The following is a 22,235-nucleotide window of genomic DNA, read 5'->3' as shown; positions in this document are numbered from 1 at the left end:
CAGCAAAAAATGAGATGGGAGGCATCTTTTGTCTGCGCTTCCTAACAACTACCCAATCCCAACAGCCAAAAAAGTATGGGTTTCGTGAAACACCAAAATGTCCTCTCACTCTATAGAAAACAACCCCCACATCACCCTCACTCCTGCACTGCCACACACACACACCCCCACCCCTAAAAAAAAAAAGAAAAACTGCCCCAACATGCGGCTGTTTAGAAAAAAATTATGCAAGGGTCGCTTGTTTACTCTGCCTCCTTCCAGCTATAATTGTTGGTTTTGCGACACTGTGAATTCTTAATCAGGATTTATACTTTTGCCGGCTCCTCCCTTGCGTGTATGCTTGGGTTTACCAGCCACCCTGGGCAAACACATCCTCTCTCCAAATCCCCTCTGCACACCGGTCCACCTTAGACGTCCCCGCTGGTCCGACTCACACCCGCTAATTGTGTAAACGTGACAGAGGGGCTGATAAATATATTTAAAATGCCGGGGTGAAGACGAGGAAGAAGAAGAAAAAACCTTCTCTGGCACACGAGTGGGACAAGGTGTTTGTGTATATGTTTCTGTAAAGCAAGCAGAGCAAGTGTGCGAGTGTGTGTGGTGTTTGTGTCTGCGCGCATGTGTGTGGTGTTTGTGTCTGCGCGCGCGCGTGTGTGTGTGTGTCCGCGCGCGCGCGCGTGTGTGTGTCCGTACGCATGGGTGTGTTTGTGTCCGCACGCATGTGTGTGTGTCCAGGGGATGTCTGTGGTCTATGTGCTTGGCCCTGAGTGTAGTGACAATGACCTTTTCTAAATATTAGTGTACCTTTTTAGGCTTCCTCTCTTCTTGTTTTTCCCTTTTTCGTTTCCTTTCTGTCTGAGTCTCCCTTTCCCTCTCCCTCACTCACTCACTCTCTCTCTCTCTCTCTCTCTCTCTTACACACACACACACACACACATATTTGCTCTCTTTCTCACACACAAACATACACTTGTTCTCTCTCTCTCTCTCTCTCTCTCAAACTTCTCTTCTATACATAGTGTTCACACTCATTCCCTTTCCACTACAAGCTGAAGTTACACAGACTCTAGCTCTGTGTGTGTGTGTGTGTGTGTGTGTGTGTGTGTGTGTGTGTGTGTGTGTGTGTGTGTGTGTGTGTGTGTGTGTGTGTGTGTGTGTGTGTGTGTGTGTGTGTGTGTGTGTGTGTGTGTAGAAAAACACACTGTTAGACACACAAACACACCCTGGTTCTGAGGGAGCTCAGACGCTGTGAAACACATATGGCAGCGTTGGCTGGCACGGATCTCGGAGAGCAGAAAAACAGGTGGAGACTGGGGTCAGAACGCTCCCAGATGCCCCGCCGTAGCCAAGGGACGCTCCGGCTGATGAACCAACGGCATGTTTGTGCTGTAGGATGTTCAGTCGCTTTTGTGCTGTCTCCACTTCAAATACAAACGTCCACTTGTTCTCCTAAACACTCAATAGCTAAGATTTAGGATAAAGTATGATAAATGAAGACAAATGTGCATTTTTTTTTAAATGTTTTAATACATATCATTTCATGGTCAGGTTTTTTTTTTTTTTTTTTTATCCAAACACAAGGATATATTGATAAGATATAGTCTTATAACGCTATTTGTACAACACCGTAAATTGCCACATTAATTACCACATCACAATACTAAAAGATAAAAAAATAATATGCCTGTGTAACTGACCCTTAATGGTTCTCTTCTCCTAGTGCTCTAGTGTAGTTTTTGGCATGCACCTTATCAAAAAACAGTTTAAAGAAGTGAATTCCTCGGCGACCAGGAAGCTAAATTATTAGAATAACCGAGAGTGTTTGGATACACTGCATAGTAAACAGGCTTACTTCTCAGTGTATTGTTATTCAGTGACAGCGAAGCAGAGTCTTCAGAGAAAATGAGGTTGTCTGTGGGAAGATTTTGATTTCCATACGCGGCTACATTCGCTAGTGTGGGAGGAACCGCGGTAGAAGATGATTCCTAATGCCCCTGAAATCCTCACTTTATGGGAGGAATCCCAGTGCTTTTTTCAGGACTCAAACTGGGATTTTCAATTTAATTTGAAAGCTCAGTGGTCATGACGGTAGTCTTGGGCATCTTGAATTTTCAATTTTGCAAGTTATTCAATCAAGGCTGTTCTTTCAGCTTCTGCGAGCATTTGTTCGTTTTACAAAGGCCCGTGCCCTGAAATAGAGAATGTCCGATTGCTTCAGAAGACAGTTTCACCCCCAGATCACCTTTGAACCACTTTATTTTATTTTATTTTGTTTTATTTTATTTGCTATTACAGTTTTCAAGTCTGAAATGTGTGTGTGTATGTACATATGTATGTATATATGTACATATGTATATGTGTGAGTGTGTGTGTGTGTGTGTGTGTATACATAATAATACACATACATAATATATACATTATTATATTGTATGACAAATATTCATCCTTATTTTTCTCATTATTTTCCCTTTAAGTTTTTCTGCTCTCCCTGCCCTCCACAGCTATAAACTCTCAACAAGAAAACGTCTCGTTGTTTGCTTTTCGGCCGTTTTTTAACTCAGGCACTCTGACACCCTGACAAATAGTGGGGAGAAAAAAAAAGAATTCCATCCACCCATCTTTTCAGCCTCTCTCTTTCTCTCTCTCTCTCTCTCTCTCTCTCTCTCTCTCTCTTTCTCTCTTTCTCTCTCTCTCTCTCTTCTTTCCGTCTCACGCACTTGTCCAGTCCATCTAGAGCGTAAGAACCAAGGAACATTCTCCTCTTTTTTCCTCTTGAGTAAGACTAAAACCCAACAGTATATCAATCCATCAGATGAAGAAAATGGATCCGTCTGTGGGAGGATGTTTTAAGGGGTTGAGCTGTAGGTTTGGTATGGGTGCTGTGTTTTGCCCACTTGATGAAGTACATGTGTAACTTGTGTCTTGGATCTTACTTTGCACTTATTTTTTTTACATCTTTTTCCATCTCTGTCCATCTCTCCCCTTGAAATTTTTCCATTATGTTTAAACGCGCATATTCTTCTCCCTGTCTCATACTTTTCCTGGTTTTCCCTTTATCCACCTCTCTCTCTCTCTCTCTCTCGCTCTCTCTCTCTCTCCTCTATCTCTCTCTCTCGCTCTCTCTCTCTCTCTCTCCTCTCTCTCGCTCACTCTCTCTCCTCTCTCTCGCTCTCCTCTCTGTCTCTCTCTCTCTCTCTCTCTCTCTCTCTCTCTCTCTCTGTCTCTCTGCAGGTTGGAGCGGCTGGTGGAGGTGTTGAGGAAGAAGGTGGGCACGGGCAGCGTGAGGACAGTGATCTGACTCGTGGGGGCTCCGCGCAAGGGCTGACCCGCCGACTGACCGGCCGGGCGGCCACATCTGGTGACCAGGCAGTGGCGTTTAGCACTGAGTAAACACAGCCACAGCCTTGACTGGGCAAACAGTTGTTAGAAGTGGAGCACTCACACACAAAAAAAAAAGCCTCATTCCAAACCCCACTCCCAAAAGAGAAAGGGAGAGAGGGGGAGAGAGAAAGAGGAAAAAAAGTAGAATTGTAAATGTTTAACCACTTGGTTGTTACTGCCGTGGGTTACGGCTGTCTCCCTTCCATTCCACCTTCTGCTGAAAATCTTTTTTTCTTATTGGAGTCACAGTATTGATCTTTTAGCAGCACTGTTTGTGTTGATGTGGGAGTCTGATCAGGACAAGGGAAACAGGCTTCTCTCACACTCTGTTATTGGAAGGTTTCAGACACCACCAACTAAGGTCTTAAGATGTCAAGAGCGGAGGTCTTTTTTTTATAAGGAAAACTGGTGCTTAGTAATATTATATCTGTATTATCTTATTTTATTGTGTGTTCTGTTTACTTCAGAAAAGGGACTTTTTTAAGGAAATGGAAATCTATCAGTATTTTAAAGCCTTCATTGTAATCATAGATAGGGTGACTTGGTCAGAATATTACTTTTGTGTTTCACTAGATTTTTTTTCAAACCATTAACCATCAACAGTATGTCAATGAGAACATATGTATTAAGGTATAAAATAAAATCATGGAAATTACATGAATACAGACGTTTCTACATCAATTAACATTTGTTTAATTGTTGGCCTACTGAATGATGTACACAACAACGCCAGGTATTCTAATGTTATGGGATTCCTATCCCGATATTCATACAGAATGATTTATGGGCTAATGCTTCCTAAACTCTCTCATTAGCTAATATGTTTCGTCAGAAGACGACTATTAACTTCAAATTAAAGATAGCACTGTCTGTTTGACTACCTGTATTTATCTAAGGTTCAGTTCTCAAAATGTACTAATTTGGGACAGATCTTTAGGCGGAAGGGAGAAGTCCTGTATCATCCCTCTGATATTAATTCAGTAAAATACTTTTGGGAGAAGTGTTATTACGCTGTTCTTTCAAATTCCTATTAATTCCTTCATTTGAGGGATATATTCCGTTTTAGACGGCTTAAAAGACCGAATAAATGAAAACTATGGATTTCCATCGTTCTGTAATGCAAGGTCCTTCCTGCCAGAAAACGTCTTTAAAATTGTGATAGGTTATTTATTTATTTGCTTTATTTGATTGAAGAGTGAAGATTGCTTCATTCATGTGTGTTAATTTTCGGAAAAGTGCTCTTCGTAGGCAAAATAATTAAAATGCAAGGCATAGCAAAAAGTCACCGCGTTATGCTGTCTAAATAAGAAGTGGCCTTGTAGGAAGTAGAACAATCTATTTCTCCATGTTCAGCATACCATATTAATGTTGATTTGTTTGATAACTTTGAATATGTTGCAGCTATTCGATTGTCAAATCCGTTACCCACCTTAAACTATTTGACAGTTTTTTCAGGACTGTTTGCCACAACTGGCCGGTACTCTAGCGATTTTGCATGTTGATAATTCCCCAACATGAGAGTGCCAAAGAGATCAGATGACCTTTACTGAGGACTGTATACCAACCAATTATATCTGCATCGTTTACGTTTCCTTTTCTCATATTGATGAGTTGACCCTCCCGAGTCCTGACCCCCTCACAGTGTCCTTTGCTAGAGGAGGGCAGTGCCAGTGACTTGTGTACCCGAACATGATCGATTATGTACTCAGAAATATGTTGGATGGGCGCACTGCTCGCCCTGAAAGTTGTGGCGGAAAGAAAAGGAGGCGTTGGCTAGGCGGGACACGCTGCTGAGTTGCCCTCCCCTTAGATAATGCTTGACACCAAGACAAGCTTGTCGATTTCTCCTCCATTGGTAACCGTGGAGATCGCACAACCTGGGTGTCCCCCACTATTTAATCCCACGAGGTCTCTCTGTGTAGGTTTCTCTGTTGGATAATCCTACTTGTTAAACAAGTTAAACTTTCCTTGTGGACGTCTGTATGCTTGGGTTTCAAAAAGCATCTGCTCCTGAGAAATATCGAATGTTTATTGTAGGAAGCCTGTTTCACTTGCCCCACTGACATCCATCTTTCGGGCCGGTGGTCTGTATTTTTGCAGCCGAGTTAGCGGTGCAGGGTTTGGGGGCTCAGATATTGTGCATCTCCCCGTGGAGGCCCGCGCGGTGGTGCGCCGGGGCATCAAAAGAGAGGGGATCCCGATTATCCATTTTGAGAACCAATCGCATGATGACATGACTACAAAACAAGTTTTTATACGCTTTAATTAAAAACGTGTTCCGGCAGCCTCGGTGCTGAATGACCCTTAGAGAAAAGCGTGACTGATCCTGTTGCTATAACGACACCAACTATTCCCAAGCCTTTTCACTTTGCACCGTCTATCCACACATTTTTACAGCCAATACTGCACTCAGCTACTGTGAGCCTTAAGATGAAGCACGTTGCAGGTCACACCTATCCATGAAGGTGGAGTTCCTAAGTAGGCCTACTCTTAAAAAAAGTGAAACTTGAAATCTATTCTATAGCCATATTAATTACAAATGTCCCATTTAATGGCTAATTTAATCCCTCAGATGTAATTTAGATTAGGCTGTTGTTTTGTATTGCTGCTATTTTACCCCGTGGTCTTCACTCAACATTTTGTCAGTAATTTATTGAGTTGTCTGTGTTCAATTTAATGTGAAATACAGGCTACTGCAGCCTATCCCTATTGTCATAGTTGTCCCATAAATAAAATTGATCAAGTGTGACCTTGTTTGGTGCATCTCAAATGACATAATAAAGACGCTAAACACGAGGCTACAAGCAGGAAGGCGAGGAGACCACCAACCTGACATAGTCGGTGCACATTAGGAGGGGACAAAGCCTTAATAAACTTCTTCCGTATAATTTTTAATGGAAAACCAGCTGCTTCTAAAGCTGATTTAGGATAGAGATCTCTCTCTCTCTTCTCTCCCTCGCCCTTTTGAAAGCGCCCTTTCTTTCGCGAGTGATTTTGAAGGGGTATTGCTTTGCTCTTTTCGTTGCCTGAGCACAATTGTGTTATTGGGGATAATTAATTCAATCCCCATCAAAAGGTATTAGGAACGCCTTGGCCCTGTAGTGGCTTTCTAAAACCACAGAATGAAAAGACAGAGAAGAAAGATCTACGGGTAGGCTTGCTGATGGCCGCTTTTGAAGTAAAGGAGTTGGCGCATTGTTGTAGAAATTTTTGTCCATAAGGCTGAAGAAAGTGCCAGCTCTTTTGATGGCCTTACAAGAAATGCCAAATAAGTTGGAAGACAAGGCGCTGATGAAATCTCGACGCTGGACATTGCCCGCTGATAACATATGTTACGAATTAATGAGGGCTGGTGGACTTCAGAGAGCGCATTCGATGATGGGAACTGATGGCATACACGTAAAATGCATATAATAATAATAATAATAACAACAATAATAACAATAATGTGTTTTTGTTCCAACTGAAAATAGCCTCTTAAATAGACGGGTTAAGTTAACATGCAAAATAAATTGAGAAATTAGGCGCTGCACTCCCTTTGATCGTTCTGTAGGCCAACTAAACGAAATTATCCCATTAACATTTTTTATGACATCCAGGGAAGCAAAAAATGGTCAACATTTTGTGTACGGCTGAAAGGAGTCGGCCGAAAGAGTCTTACATGACAAAAAGAAAATTGTGAAATCTTGTGAAGTTAGCACTGTTCGTTTCTTGCGCTCTGCCCCTTGCCGTTTCACTTTCGACATTTGTAGCGGCAGCTTCCACATCGCAAAGGCAAGCCTTTTTCAACAGCTGGGCAAACTAATGGACATGATCCGTGCAAAGTTCAAAGATTTCTCATGCAAACAACTTCTTTCTAACATTAAGACTTTTTTCAGCACCTACTTGTGTTTCTCTTGTCAATTAACCCATTGCAATTACGCCTCTGCAAGTATTCTCAAAAGATGGATAATACTGCTCGGTCGCATATCTGAACTATATTTCTTTTGTAATAGATAAATTAGATGTTTGTGTTTGGTCCTAAAACCATCTGTTTTTCCATGCTGGTGACATAAGAACCCGTTATTATTTATATATGCAGAGATTTGCCGTATCTTCAGGCCTTTAACACAGTCGAAGTGTTCAGGCCTAAATATGATGTGAAGGCAATCATTTACAAGTTCTGCTGTGATTAGAAAACGTCGCCAGGTGTTTAAACTGTTGTAACAATAATAAACTTGATTGGGCCTCATTCTTTTCCAGTTAAGGTGTCATCGACATTGATTCGCTTAGTTGCAGAATAACTATCGATAAAAAAAAATACAGATTTAATACCATTAATATATAAAATTAGCCAGAGATTTTGGAAACATTTTGGAAACTTCTAAACTTTCCTAAAATATACGTTATCATATGAAGTAGCCTATAGTCTCGCTAATATGGTATTGTCGACTATAAGTGTACCTGAACAACTCAAATAAAAAATATTATTCAAATTTAATTTCAATTATCGAAAACATTTCCACCTATATTTTGCTTGCCCGAATTTAAAAGTAAATGAATAAACCTATAATTAGGCTATCCATCATAGACCTATATAATTTTAACATTTCCCATATCAGTTCTTAAAATAAACCGTTGCCTAATTAAAGTCTTAATTAAATATAAAGATTGATTAAAATTATTTACAAGGTGGTTAATGTCCGAGTCGGAGGAAATGCCGGACAACCTGGCTTTCCATGTGATTTCATGATGCTCGGTTCATGTCTCCATATTATTTACGCGTCGGGGGGCAATTACATGATAATTAAACGAATTTCACGGTTACTCAGCCAAAATGTGTGTCTACAAAATACCATGATCAAAGTCAAATCTGTTCAGGTTCAGGAGCCCCTCGTGTAGGTTACGGTTCACAAAAAGATGATTTGGCCTCCCAATGATATTGTTAAAAATCCCATTTAAAACGCGATCCGATCTTTTATCATGCAGGTCTTTGAGGCTCTGCGTTAGTTAGGTTTGGATTTTCTCTTGGTCACCTACCAATAAAATGTGTAACACATTTTTTATGAAATAAAGACAGTAATATTTCGATATAAACACTGGAGAAGAGAAAAATAACAGATATGACAATAAAATATAATTTAGCTTAAAATAAATGTGGCGTCTTTTGAATGTCCATTGAGGCAATGTTGTATTTAAAATAATTAGACTTCTAAAAGCTACACTATAATACTCTAAACATGGCGATAAGCCCATTGCATAGACTCATGATGTCGATAGTGTAATTAGAAAAATTACAACACTGAGAATACCGTGATCAGATTTTATTTGAACGAAATAAATTAATCACATGCAAAGAGAAAAGGAAGAAGCAGAAACGTGAACGTGGCCTCCCTGGTTCTTCAATGAAGATTCAAAGTGCCTGTGTGAAGATGTCACCAACCACTGAAAGTATTTGCTTCATAAAGAAATACATATTTTTATTACTTCTAATGCAGTTCCAAGTTGGAATAAAGTTATTTTGATACAAGATTGGGATTGAAACGCTTTTGTCAAAATAGTAAATAAAACGAAAATGTAAAATATGCCAACAACATAAAATTACTTGAAACAGGTGCTTTGTTTTTTGTTTTGATTTCATGTTGTTTTTGTATTTTTTAACCTGCAGCACGCGTTCCACAACACCACATTGACCTTCATTCATGCACATTGTAACACATGGACACATTCGTCGTTAGAGACTACAAGTTTGGGGAATACAACATTATTTTACAAGTTCAAAACTGTTGGTTTAAATACACTTGCGATGATTTACATCTGGGGTATACAATCTTTCATGGGAACACATTACAGTATAATAGTTTATAATACACGTACACATTCTTACATTTGAAAGTAACAGTCCTTTATGCACTAGGTGCATGCAAAAAAATAATAATAAAATATAAGATAAAATAAAAAGATTCTGTCGGTCCTCAGCTCAGTAAAAATGAGAGGATACTAAGATGTGTTTAGGACCGGTCTGGAATACACACCTTGGTAGTAAGACGCCTCTATTGCCGAAGGGTCCATAGTCGTTCTCCCGGCCATAGATGCGCTGCCAAGGGGCAAGCTGGAAGACATCCCTGAGCCATAGGATGAATATTGCAGTGCTTGTTCGTAGGCTTTCATGTCCAGTTTGTGCTGTTGCTCCGATGTGGACATTAAATTATTAATGGAAAACGGGTGGTTGAATGAGTAATGGGGGTCTCCTTTAAGGTGCAGCTGGGTCTCATGGCCCATAGAATGCTGGACCAACGGGATTGAAGACAGAGACGTGGCCGAGCCGGCTGCGGGATGCAGCGGTGGCCCGCTGCTCTTTAGATCAGAAGTGGGGTTACCGCTTCTGTCCAAGCTGTGAGGACTGGACGACTGATTGGAGCTGGAAATCGAGCTTGGGTCCATGTGCCCTGGTTTGGAGTTGCCACTGTCGTTCGAGGGGGAGCCAGAACCGGCCGTCTGGTCTTTCCTTCCCTCACCTCCCTTAGTTACAGGCAACTTTTTGGCATCACACTTAAAGCGCTTCTGTCTACGGAGGTAACAGCCATTTTCAAACATATTTCCAGAATCCGGGTGCAAAGCCCAATATGAACCTTTGCCTGGCTTATCCGGCGATCTGGAGACTTTGACGAAACAGTCATTAAAAGACAGCGAGTGTCTGATGGAATTTTGCCACCTTTGTTGATTTTGGCGGTAGTAAGGGAAGAGATCCATTATCCATTGATATATTTCACTGAGAGTGAGCATTTTGCTCGGTGACTGCTGAATAGCCATAGTTATAAGCGAAATGTACGAATAAGGGGGCTTGGCATGTGGGTAACTTCTTCTGAAGGTCTTGTTCTCTCTTGCCCTGTTCAGGTTGGTTTGGGCATAGGTCATGGGACTCATAGTGGGGCTCATACTAGAGTAAGGATTCAATGCGCTCATGGAAGCTTGCTGAGCGGACATGGCGTTCATATTTGAGGGACTCAAGGCGGTACCCATGGTTGGTACTCCACCGCTTATTCCATTCATCGCGCTGGCGGCAGACGGCATCCCTGCCATGGTCCCTGGGCTAAGTCCTGCACCCAAGCCGGGGTTGGCATAAGACATGTTGAAAGAACTGGAGGTCATATTCCCACTGGTGGACATGCTCATGTAACCGTTCATGCTGTTCACGGAACCCAGTCCAGCGTTCATGCTGGTGTTGGTCATGGGTGAATATACCTGGAATAACAACGTTTTAACTCTTCATGAATATATTATGAATATATAATATTAACATCCTTTGAATGCAGACCCTAACCAATATTTGGTTGGCTTGCCCATCTATTCACATCTATATTCTACTGATAACGACGTGTACATTTTATTGTGAGATGAGATATTTATGTTATTCAACGAGCACACTTGGGAATTCCAATCCCAAACAGCATTAAGTCAAAAATGTAAAAAGATGTCAAAACTTGGTAGATAGTAAGAATGCGTTTCATATCATAACTTAATAAACAATTATAGGCAAGGTCCATTGCAGGTATGTAAGCTGTGCATGCCCTATACATACGTAAAAAGAGTCGGCATCATAACGGGCGTATAATTTATTAATGCATATTTTGGTGTAGGATATCCAATCTTGGAGCAAAATTAAAACATTTGTTTTTACTTTATTATAGTTGATAAAGTAGGCATGACTATATGATAAAATGCACAAATACTCTATATTGAGGGATAACAGGTATAAAGTTACCATCTTGATAATTATATATAAATGTTTTAAAATGTCTGTTCTGGCACTAGAAAGGCGGCAAGAAAGTGCTCTGTGCCCATTGTCAGGACTGGCACAGTAACGGCTTGTGGTAGGCCAACTGACGAGATCAGTGCTGCCCCCAAGCGAGTTCAACAGACCCATGCTGTTAAACGGGTCGCTTAGATGTATTTAGATAATACTTCTTTTTTTTTCAAATAGACCCCCTCAACTAGGCTAAGATAAAGAATATATCTAAATTCAACATTAAACTCAAAATAATATCTTTATACGAATGAACCTTCTGCTTACTGAATGTAGACTATTCTGTTTATCTAACAATCAAAGTAAAAACACGTTAAAAGTAATTACAAACCTCTTGCGCGTCATTATAATAGCTGCTCCAGTCGGGAGTTTCGTGACCTTCCATCTTCACAGTGCCCAACATTATGATGGCAATCCGCAGATGGTCAACATGCAGTTCCCAGACCCAAGTTTTCAGAGAATTATATGTCCCAGCTTATTGGTGCGCTGTCACCAGCGGGATGTGGCTTGAGGGGGTTCGTCAAAGTGAGGAAATGTTGAATGCACTGTGACTTGAGAGCGGTGTTCGAAGATCATCCCCCTAGCTGTTACGTCGAAAACGGCACATCCCACTTTCCCAGTTCGTTTGGGTCGCTGTGGTGACACCTACACGCGCTTTGCAACTGCTGCGTCTCTTCTGATAAAACAACTTCAATGGATGAGCACACATATACAGAAAATATACGATATGTGGAGAATTATTCCATGCATAATTCCACATATAATATACTGATCTAAATCTTTGAAAGAAACATGGCAGCCAGTTACAACTCTATCAAAAGTAATAGCCAGTTAAAAATCAACTTAGGTCATGACCAAAACATCAGGGAGAAATCGACCAACTGAGGGTTTATAGGCCTATAAGCTAATTAAAAAAGACAGACTGTTTTGAAGTTGCCCATTACAGTTTTGGTTGTCAAAAAATAAAAACTCTTTCAGAGATATACCCTAATCACTGTGTCATTTTGTACGAATACTGCTAATATTTCCAGCTCTATATTCCCGTGTATTCTGCATCCTTATTCTTTGCTTCACACACACATAGCCTACCTAGATATATAAGAGCGCATGAAACAGAAACATGTGCATACAGGAATAAACTCTCTTGTCATCCCTTCAGAGTAGTCCTAAATCATATAGTTATACTGACAACAAACTACGATCCACAACTACAGTTGCCAATCTACAGAATAGTTGGACATGTTTGCCACAATGACGTCAGGGAAGCAGGTAAATTACGCGTGAATAATCATAACAGGCTATCAATTCGCAGAGACTACCCAGGCCTACTTGTTGCAGTTTTAAAGGGGGTGGGCTACTTTTCATTCGAGTGAGTCTTTAACTAAATAAAATAACAATGAAAAAAATATAATTTTTCGTTTGTAGGCTATTATGCAATTTCAGCATGGGCCTGCGTTTATGGTGCTGGTAAATTGGAGATTGGCAGCTCTGCTTGGACGAAATATGACCACTGGACATAATCATTTACAGATCTGCACAGATTCACTGTAACCACCACGCACATCTACATACACACACACACACACACACACACGGACGCACACAAACACACATGGATACACACAGAAAGCCTCCTTTCCCTAGTCGCGTGCTGTTGCTGACATGGATTTACAGTTACCCAACCTGTAAACTCGTTAATGAGCGAATGACATCGATAATTATCCACTTACACGGGATTATCTCCCAGTGATCTCTAACACCATTAGAGAGGACACATCGATTTGCCCGAACCGTGAAGCAAAGGAAATTAAGCATGGTCTTATTCACTTAAACGAGGGGGTGCGTAGACAAGGCTCCCACGATCCTCCTCAACTGCCTATTCAATGAATGACTCAATTAATTTGCACCCTGACGAACCACTTCCAAACCATGACTCCGATTCACATTTTATGAAAATTGGGCCTTCTATCTAGTGCCACAATAGGCTGAATGATTGAGGCACAGGTTTTGCGAAATTGTGAAAGGCCGATAAAATGGAGTTCTACAAGGTTTTTATATGCTGTTCATTTAAAGTAAATTCTGTTCATTCTGATTTATTTCAGTTATACATTTCAGATAATTTCAGTACATTTCTTAATATTTTCCAGTGTTTGACAACGTTGGCCTGTGTTTTGACAAACACCAAACCTCACATTTATTTTTGTTCCACCCAGACCGTCATGATGAACATTGAATATTTCCCCTATATGTATAGTATCCAAATGAGATCTAATGCGTAGGCAATGGTCGTGTAGGTCTATGATATCCAGGTATAATTGAAATCAGGCTGTATAATATCAGTAGTCGGTGGTGTAGTTTAGTGTAGACCTCAGACACCTGTGAACAGCCTAATCTATGATTATGATTAACTCTGGGGCCTAGGCATACTTTTTTTGTTTTGTCTAGGCTATGCTTTTACTATAGCATGTCTGCTGGGTGGTCATTATTGATATAGGGAGTATAGGTCACACTAACCTTTAACAATGAAACATGATAAACATTTCTAACACAAGTAGGATACTTTTATCTCGCAAAGCCTATTGTATCACTATATCTTACTGTGTAGTCGACCGTCTTCTCACGCGCAAGGTTAGATTTCACTATTTCGCTGAAAGTTCCTCAGCCTCGCGCTTGTGTGCTTTGGTTGCTAGGAGATGCAGTCTGTGTCGCTCAAAGTTAGCCTACGCAATACTTTACTAGCAGTAATTGTAGCGGCTAGTTCATCTTAAATTCGGATTCAATTTATCCTACTAAATTAAAACAGCTTCCTATAGTTTGTGGAGACTCGTCCAACATTTCTTATCAGGTAAGGGAGCTGTTTAAGTTGTCAACTACTTGACGTGTTCAGTCTTTTCTAAACGTGTGAAGTCGTCACTGCTGCAGTGGTGCAAAATATGAACTATTAACTGTCAAGCTCCTGCAGAAAGGAGTGGTCTGCGAGTCGCTGTACGGCTAATACTTTACCAACGAGAATTTTAAAATGCAGTTTCGCTGTGAATTCTGTTTATAGTTGAATTACAGTGACATATTTTGAATGTGTTAGTCTACTTGATTTGACAAGAGAAACAGCTGAGAAACTGTAGCGCACAACATACAACCAGCCACAGTTGCTCATGAAGCAACTGAGTAACGTCACGAACACCTTATTTTCTCCATGATTGATATAGGAGAAATTAATAACAAAAATTAACACATCTTTTCGAAAAACGCTGCTGGTAATTAATTTCTCAGTAATGATACACTTTCTTTCTTTCTTTCTTTCTTTCTTTCATACTGTCACTCAAACACACACACACAAATTAATCATGTTAGCGAATAGGTAAAGAAGGAAATATGCCAAGTAAGAAAGGAATACTGAAGCCCTGTGAGGAGCTGAGAATGAAGAGGGAAGTAGAAGCAATTCTCATGAAGTCCAAAATGGAATACCAGCAAATGAAGACCATGTTGCAGAAACAAAGTACCAGCATCACCTTACCTTCAGACATCTGTCACCTGCAGGGGTCAGCCGACCAGGTACCCGCGCCCTCTGGTGATGCTCACCGCCCCCCACCAAATCCACAGGAGCCTGCGTCTCCTATGTCACCTGGTTTAATGGAGTTCAGACAGGATCTTCTGCTGTCACCCCCATCCTCTGTCCACTCCCCTGATAAAAATACATCAGCCTCACAGGGTCAAGAGAGTATGCACCAGATTTCTGCAAACCCACCTGTGAACACTCCTGACAGACCGGTGGTCTTCAAGTCAGCCATAGCTCAGCTCATCGGCACCACCAAAGCCGTGTCCATGTCTCAGAGGCCACAACCTCCCCTGAAACCCCGATCAGCGAGGCCTTCATCAGGGCCCAAGGTGCAAAAGACATTCATCCGTTCTGGACAGGCGCCTACCCCTGGGACCAGAGTGGCAGCGCCACGTGTGCCACGGAACGTTTTCTGGTGCAGCAACCCCACGCTGAGCTCTGACAACTCCAGCGAGAGCAACAGCAGTGACGATTCGGGCTCGGATCAGTCTTCCAGGGCTCAGCGCAAAGGGTGGAGAAGGATAAGAAGGATAGTGCGACCCGTGCGTCCAACAAAGTTGACCTCTGAGAACAAAACACCCCTCAGCCAGAAGGGCAAATTACCTGTCATTCCCCACAAGGTCAAATCTGCCACCGAACTTCTGGAGGAGGCCAGAAACATCACTGGTATGGGGTCTGAGAGCCAGGACGAGGTAGAGGATACGATGGCCACAGCCAAACATTTGGTGAGGACGGGCCGCCGGACTGTGGACGAAATCATTGCCTCCTTGCAGAATGAGACCGTTGACGTCTCTGCCTCTGACCATATGATCAAGGAGCTGATGAAACAGGTTCTAGGTGATGGCTACTCTGCTGATAATGAGGTAAGCAATGTAGAGATGTAGTGATGCTACAGTTTGTTCTGCATTCGTTTAATAGTGACACGTTTTCTTTGTCCCTATGAATATAACTGTGCTCCACATGTGAACATTACTGATTACCCTAAATGTATTCAGAAGCTACTTCTGGAGAGGATTGTGGTTTAGGATTGGAGTTAGACACACATGTGAGCCATTGGAGAATCACATTGACAATAGGGGTGTGGTGTAACATTAACAACAGTAATTGATGAGCAATTTCAAGATGAATGTGTATACATGCAGAATTAACCATACAGTGTATTGATAAGCTTTTTGGTAATGTTGAAATGCACTTGCAGGAAGAAGCTAGCGAAGTGAGAACGAGTGGCGGACCTGAATCTCTTGAGGAGCCTTCGGTATGATCTTATCGTATGGTATCTGAGGGCTTAGATATCTGTACAAAAATGGGTGTAGTGATGTTCCTTTTCACAGGTCTTTATCATACTCACTTAAGCTGTTCAAACCGGGATGGCTTACAAGTGTCATAAATACCTCGACTGGAGAGCAAGACTATTCTCATGGCCTTGTTAACATTCTAGCGGAGCTGGGACAAAGGGCCTCCAGCTGGGTCTGGAATGTGTCGCCGCCACGGAGGGCTTCCCACAATGACAAATTACTTTATAGCTGTAGTACCTGATGCCGGTGATAGGGGGGTCTAGAAATCATTTCTTTGCTGCATTTTCTCATAATTCCTTGCTTATGTGATAGGATAGAGTAGATTGATGAGATGAATGCAGGGTGAAAATCTAATCTGGCTGAATGGGATGGTAGGTGAATGAAGGTGATTTTTATTTCTGTTATGTTAATGTTGTTTTTATTCTGTTATAGGGTTATGGTGTGAATGATAGCCCTGATTCACCAGCAGTGGCGCATGAGAAAATCCAGAGGCTCCCAACTAGAGTCTCATCTTGCCTTGTGCCCAAAGGAGTCTACAAGATGGATGGCACAGAGGCAAGTGTGGATGTCATCTATAGTCTTATGAAGGAAAACTAACAAGATGCTGATACTGTTGTTGTCATTGAGCTCAGTTCATGTCAATCTTACCTAGGAGTTATACAAGTACCATCGCTATACAGGTAATGCAAGCCATTTAACTGAATGCCAGGTCTATATTATGTCCTATTACAGTTAACAAGGAGAGACTAGGTGCGGTCACTGGATTGATGCTAAAATAGAGGCAATCTTCTCAGCTGGACGTGGGAGGCTGCTGGCTTCGCCACATCCTCGCTCGGTCTTTCCATTTGTCTGTCAGTCTGCTCCTACAACTGACTCCAAGGTGTCAGTATTTCAGTGAGCAAAAAGATGTTTTTTTAGACGTCTTATAAAAGGGTTTTAGTGTGTTCTTTTTTTAATGTATCGTATGATCACAAAAGTACTTTTGAAAAGAATGAATCAGCAGGAGCCATACACATAGAATCATTCTTTTTTAAAGCTAAAAACTCTTCCCATAATGTGGCGTATGCGATCACTCCCTTTCCATGTATTTGTCTACAAAATGTTATACAGAAACAGAAAAAACAGTCACCCAATAGACAACATATCACAAAAGCACTTTTCTCTCCAGCATAAGTACCTGCACATGTTTAGGCACATGTACACTCTAATCACACTGCTGAAATAGCAGAATCTGTAGAATGGCGTCACTTCCACAGATAACATGCAAGCCATAGTGCATTCAGAACGCATTCACACCCCTTCACTTTCACATTTTGTGTCTTTGCATCAAATTGTCTTAAATTCGGCTCCGTTCAGCTTTCCCTAAACCCTGAGCAGTCGCCCAGTCCCTGCCGATGAAAAACACCCCCACAGCATGATGCTGCCACCACCACCACCATGCATCACCGCTGTGATGGTATTGGACAGGTGATGAGCAGTGCCTTGGTTTCCTCCAGATATGACACTTCAAATTGAGGCCAAACAGTTCAGTCTTGGTTTCCTCAGACCAGAGCATCTTGTTTCTCACAGTCTGAGAGTCCTTTAGGTGCTTTTTTGCAAACACCAAGTAGGCTTTTCCGTGTCTTTCATTGAAGAGGGGCTTCCGTCTGGCCACTCTGCCATAAAGCACAGATTGGTGTTTCAGATATGGTTGTCTCCACATAGGATATCTAGAGCTCAGCCAAAGTGACAGTCAGGTTCTTGGTCACCTCTCTTACCCAAGGTCCTTCTCCCCCAATTTCTCCGTTTGGCCGGGTAGCGGGTTCGATGAAGAGTCCTGGTTGCACCAAACTTCTTCCATATAATAATTATAGGGGCCACTGTGCTCTTGGGAACCTTAAATGCAGCAGGACTTTATTGTGGCCGTGTCCAGATCTGTGCCTCAGCACAATCCTGTCTCTGAGCTAAATCAAATCAAATCAAATCAAACTTTATTTGTACGGCGCACTACATACCAGGAGGTAACACAATGCGCCGCACAGAAAGAAAATGGGGGGCGGTTACAAACACTTGTAAAGAGACACAGATCTTCCAGAGATACAAAACAGGAAATTACGCACTAACCACACTGGCCCCGTAAAGGCCTGCTCAGTACGGTTATCGTTATGAAGCTAGTTACTTTGACCTCGCGGCTTGGTTTTTGCTCTGATATGCATTGTCAGCTGTGAGAGCTTAGATAGATGGGCGTGTGCCTTTACAAATCATGTCACATCAGTTGACTTCACCACAGGTGGACTCCAATCAAAGTGCAGAAACATCTCAAAGATGATCAAGGAAATGGGAGGCACCTGCGCAAAATTTCAAGCATCAGAGCAAAGGGTCTGTAAACTTGTCAATGTGAAAAGTTTGTCCTTTTTAAGACGCTAGCAAATCATTCTAAATTCCGGTTTTCGCTTTGTCATCATGGGGGATCGAGTGTAGATTCATGAGGGGAAAAAGTTAATTTAAACAATTTTAGCAGAAGGCTGCAACATAACACAAAATGGGGTTGGAATGCTCTTTGGAAGGTTATTCTTTCCTTAATATACAGTGCATTCAAACATGTGAAAGCCACACCATCATTCTACCATATTCCTGTTATTGTCTGCACAATATGTTTGTATGTCTTACTGAATATCCTGGCAATGTAAAAAAAAAGTACATGATATGTGCATACAGTTTCTCTTGGATGGATTTGCTGTGGATTATCAATAAAGACAAAGCTACAGCATCCAGAGCTGGGGTTGACAGGAATTTGTGTCCAATACAGTAAGCCAATGGTTTGTGGGATGTGATCAGCGAATTCAGAAGTTATCGACCATGTTAATCTTTTTAACTGGTTGTGGGAAAACACATACATTTATGGAAATGTCTACACATATCTTGCCTTTCTTACGTAGAATAGAATTAACTGACATGATTAAGAGGAAAATTAAAAGCATGGATTATTTATGGAACAAAGAAGCCACATTGCATTAAGAACTCAACTGCGTTTATGGATACGTTGCAGTTTTATTTTGTTTGAATTATCCATATTTAGATAATAGAAATAGGAAATTAGAAAGAGCTATGTTCTTGCTTAGTGCTTAGACTGACCTGCTGTAGCACTATGAACTACTGTTGTATATATGCTTTGCAAGGATATCTGCTTTTACCTCTCCACTGTTTAATTTGATGTTGCCAGAAGCATAGCAATATGGGGTACATATTCCTCCTCATAAATATTTCGACTATCAACCATCAAAAGCTCGCAGATGTGTATAATAAGGAAGCTTTAGACTGATTTACGACTGAAGTGCCACTTTGGAAAGGATCAGATGTCTTTGCATAGTTCTCCATTTCCTCAAGATCCTTACTGGCTGTTTATGGATTACTCACAAAGATTGTTGATGGTTGTGTGGTGTACTCATCCTGCAGACCTAACACTGAAAGAAAGCTGATTTCACTGCTGGTACTGACTAGCCTAACTAACCAAATGTATCATATCCAGTGACTCAGTGAGTGTGATACACGGGGTCTCTAGGTGTCTTCAAACCTTTGACAGGTTTCATAAATGTAACGATTGTCAACAGCCACAGTGATCAGTAATGAAGTGCCGGACCTTTGTAAATTGTCTGTAAATTGTTCATGTTTGTGTTGCTGTTTAAGGATGCCGGCACAGACAGATTCGAAGCTAAAGGAGAGATTTTTCCCATGAAGGAGAGGCCACCAAGGGTTCCATTGTTCCCCAGCAACATTCAGGGCCTTGCTCATTTGGCAACGTGGACTCCAAGAACAGAGTGAGTGAGAATACTACGTGATAGTGATCCTTTCTCAGGACAGTATTATTTTGTATTTTCAAGTTAACTTGAGTTTATATCCCCTGCCATTCTCCAGGTTATTTAAAAATGTCACAATTTCACATATTTTTCTTTTTTAAACCGTCCCTTTCTTTCTTTATAAGACAGATATATTTTTGGTGTTGTATGCTGATACTGCCCAGAATTATTTGGGTACACGTGATCAGAGTCAAAACCACATCACAGCTTTAAGCACATGCTCTGTGGAATATGCTTATTTCACAATAGCCCACTGAATTTGCAGGAAAAGTCTGACTCATGATCTCCCAGAGCTGTTTACGTTGTTGTTTGTTTTAGCTGTTTAAGCTAAGAGTCCTCAGTGTCTCATCTTACCTGGCCTAAACGCCTCACTTCTTTCAGTGACCCTCTGAACTTGTTATCTCTCTCTCTCTCTCTTTGTTATGGGGGCGTTAAGGTGGCCTTGAGGCTCAGTGATGCATTCAGAGTTTTTCAGGTGGGCCGTGAGCCTTCTCTTAGCCTTCCATCCCCACCCTCCATTTAATTACCCTCACTCACGCTGCGTAGGCAGCAGTTGCCCTGTCTGGAGCCAGCACGCCCATACAGCTCCTCCCATTCTTCCTCCTTCTGACGCTCTCAGCCAGCACGGCTCACCTGTCAAAGGGTAGATTACCACCTGTGACGCTAGACCTCTTACCACACCGCCACTCCTTCTCCCCCTGTTTCCCATACGTCTGCAGTGTTGAGGGGGCTTTTATTTCAGGAAGGATGGTGGAGAATGACAGGAGATGAGTGGGATAGAGGGATGGGAGTGGGATCGGGATCGGGAATGGACACTTGGACCTGTATGGTTGGGATCGTACCGCTTGCGCCACAGCTCCCATTGTTTTTTCTTTCTCCCTCTCTATCTCTGTCTCTCTCAGTCTTTCTCTCTGTCTCTCTGTAACTCTGCCTCCACTCTAAACAAGTGCTTTTTAATTACTACCTTTTGTAAAGCAGCCAGAGTCACTAAGAGACTTCGACAGGACACGGTCGAGGTGTTTTATAAACCTATGGCTAGATGGATAGGGAGCGGGGTGGGACTCTGGCGCTCGGCAGCTGCGGAGGAATGTTCCCCTTTCAGAGGCGGCGGAGCAGATGACTTTGGGGTGACCTTACAGGTCTGTCGCCAGGGTTTATCTGTGGCCAGAGAAAGAGGTGATAAATCTGAGGACTGACAGGCCATGATGAACGGAGCAGCCGCCATAAATTGCCCCTGTCAGACCTGGAGCGTGAAGCATAGGCGCGGCAGAGAGAGAGAGAGAGAGAGAGAGAGAGAGAGACAGACAGAGAGAGAGAGAAAGAAAGAAAGAGAGTCAGTGAGTGAGTGAGAGAGAGAGAGAGCGACAGAGACAGAAAGAGAGAGACTTTTCCATTTCCAGTCGGCTGTCTGCTGTGAGCCCTAGCACACGGGCCACACACAGAGCCAAGGTCTGTGTCATTCTCTGTCTTTCCCCCTCCCTATCCCTCTCCCTCTCCCTTCTCTCTCTCTTATTCATCTCATCCCCCCCATTCCCCCCCCCCCCCTCTCTCTCTCTCTTTTGCCCACCTCTCTTCTCTCTGCCTGGTATATCTTCTTTTCTTTATTTTTTTGCTCTGTCTCCAGTTCAAAGAGCAGTGAGAAGTTATGGCAGAGCGGACCTGTGTAAATAAACCTGCGGCTCTTCTGCGAATCCTCGGAGGGACCTTTTCTCCTCTGATACAAAAACACCCCCGACCTCAATCATGCTACTGGTCCAAACACAAAGATGTCATTTTGCTATTATGAGTCTGTGTGTTTTGACACGTGAATGTTTCAGTACTACTCTGTGCAATGTTCTTTTCCATGTGTCTTCACTACTTTATGTTGTGTCTATACAATGTTGTATGAGTCTCCATAAGTGAATTGCCAACTATTGTGCTGTAGAGTAATTGTTGTCACAATAAGCATAAATTGTATGACATATGACTGTTCTTTTTCTCTTTATTTGTGGGTGTCAGCACTGCTCATTTTTAGGTGCTTTTTCTTTGTCAACATTTCACAATGTATTTTCATTGCGAGTAAAAGGGGTGGTTGAATGTAATTTACAATGTCAGAGTAAGTTCATACCTCAGGAGCTTAAGTATGCATAAGTATGCAAGACATTCATTGCAAAGAAACAGGCCCGGACACCATACACGTCAACTTTAATGGATTTTCCGTAATTTATACAGATTTCCCCCCTTGCTTATGGGCGCATACGTAAGATCTTACAGAGTTTTTAAATGAATTGTGTGATGTTCGTTTTGGGAATGATCTCGCATGAACACAGAAACACACGCTACGGTAAACAAAGAACATAAACTAGATGCTTGTGTCCTGCTGGTGTTGTCGTCGTCTTCTT

General features: G+C 41.9%; 4 protein-coding genes across 5 annotated transcripts in view; 3 read left to right on the top strand and 1 right to left on the bottom strand.

Moving 5' to 3' along the window:
- The window catches only part of mipol1 (mirror-image polydactyly 1), a 58,362-nt gene extending 54,140 nt beyond the window's left edge, over positions 1 to 4,222 (top strand). The window contains exon 14 of one of the 2 annotated variants that reach the window (XM_031580066.2): positions 3,232 to 4,222. In XM_031580066.2, coding sequence (XP_031435926.1) covers positions 3,232 to 3,298 — 67 coding nt within the window. In that variant the 3' untranslated portion in view covers positions 3,299 to 4,222. The remainder of the gene's footprint in view (positions 1 to 3,231) is intronic. The other variant, XM_031580067.2, reaches the window with a different exon arrangement.
- Positions 4,223 to 8,669: 4,447 nt separating this feature from the next.
- Positions 8,670 to 11,685, bottom strand: foxa1 (forkhead box A1). The gene is made up of 2 exons (XM_012826813.3): positions 11,499 to 11,685; positions 8,670 to 10,605 (listed from the first exon to the last, which is right to left on the bottom strand). The coding sequence occupies exons 1-2, from the start codon at positions 11,568 to 11,570 to the stop codon at positions 9,361 to 9,363; spliced, it is 1,317 nt and encodes a 438-aa protein (XP_012682267.1). The 5' UTR covers positions 11,571 to 11,685; the 3' UTR covers positions 8,670 to 9,360.
- A 2,854-nt stretch (positions 11,686 to 14,539) lies between these two features.
- On the top strand, positions 14,540 to 16,817 carry LOC116223505. Its single transcript, XM_031580539.2, has 3 exons — positions 14,540 to 15,586; positions 15,922 to 15,978; positions 16,451 to 16,817. Exons 1-3 carry the CDS (start codon positions 14,540 to 14,542, stop codon positions 16,613 to 16,615), a joined length of 1,269 nt encoding a protein of 422 aa, XP_031436399.1. The 3' UTR covers positions 16,616 to 16,817.
- A 5,124-nt stretch (positions 16,818 to 21,941) lies between these two features.
- LOC105899590 overlaps positions 21,942 to 22,235 on the top strand; it is a 38,582-nt gene continuing 38,288 nt past the window's right edge. Inside the window, exon 1 of the mRNA XM_042709809.1 lies at positions 21,942 to 21,949. Within this exon, the coding sequence (XP_042565743.1) occupies positions 21,942 to 21,949 (8 nt within the window). The remainder of the gene's footprint in view (positions 21,950 to 22,235) is intronic.

Source organism: Clupea harengus, chromosome 14, assembly GCF_900700415.2.
Source record: "Clupea harengus chromosome 14, Ch_v2.0.2, whole genome shotgun sequence".
In the NCBI taxonomy this organism is placed as follows: domain Eukaryota; kingdom Metazoa; phylum Chordata; class Actinopteri; order Clupeiformes; family Clupeidae; genus Clupea; species Clupea harengus.
Note: the sequence above shows the minus strand (reverse complement) of the source record. Positions and strands in the feature narration are given on the sequence as shown.

Coding starts and splice junctions, on each gene's coding strand:
- foxa1 (XM_012826813.3), bottom strand. CDS start 11,570: ATGTTGGGCACTGTGAAGATGGAAGGTCACGAAACTCCCGACTGGAGC. Junction 10,606..11,498: donor ATTATAATGACGCGCAAGAG/GTTTGTAATTAC, acceptor TTGTTATTCCAG/GTATATTCACCCATGACCAA.
- LOC116223505 (XM_031580539.2), top strand. CDS start 14,540: ATGCCAAGTAAGAAAGGAATACTGAAGCCCTGTGAGGAGCTGAGAATG. Junction 15,587..15,921: donor GCTACTCTGCTGATAATGAG/GTAAGCAATGTA, acceptor ATGCACTTGCAG/GAAGAAGCTAGCGAAGTGAG. Junction 15,979..16,450: donor AATCTCTTGAGGAGCCTTCG/GTATGATCTTAT, acceptor ATTCTGTTATAG/GGTTATGGTGTGAATGATAG.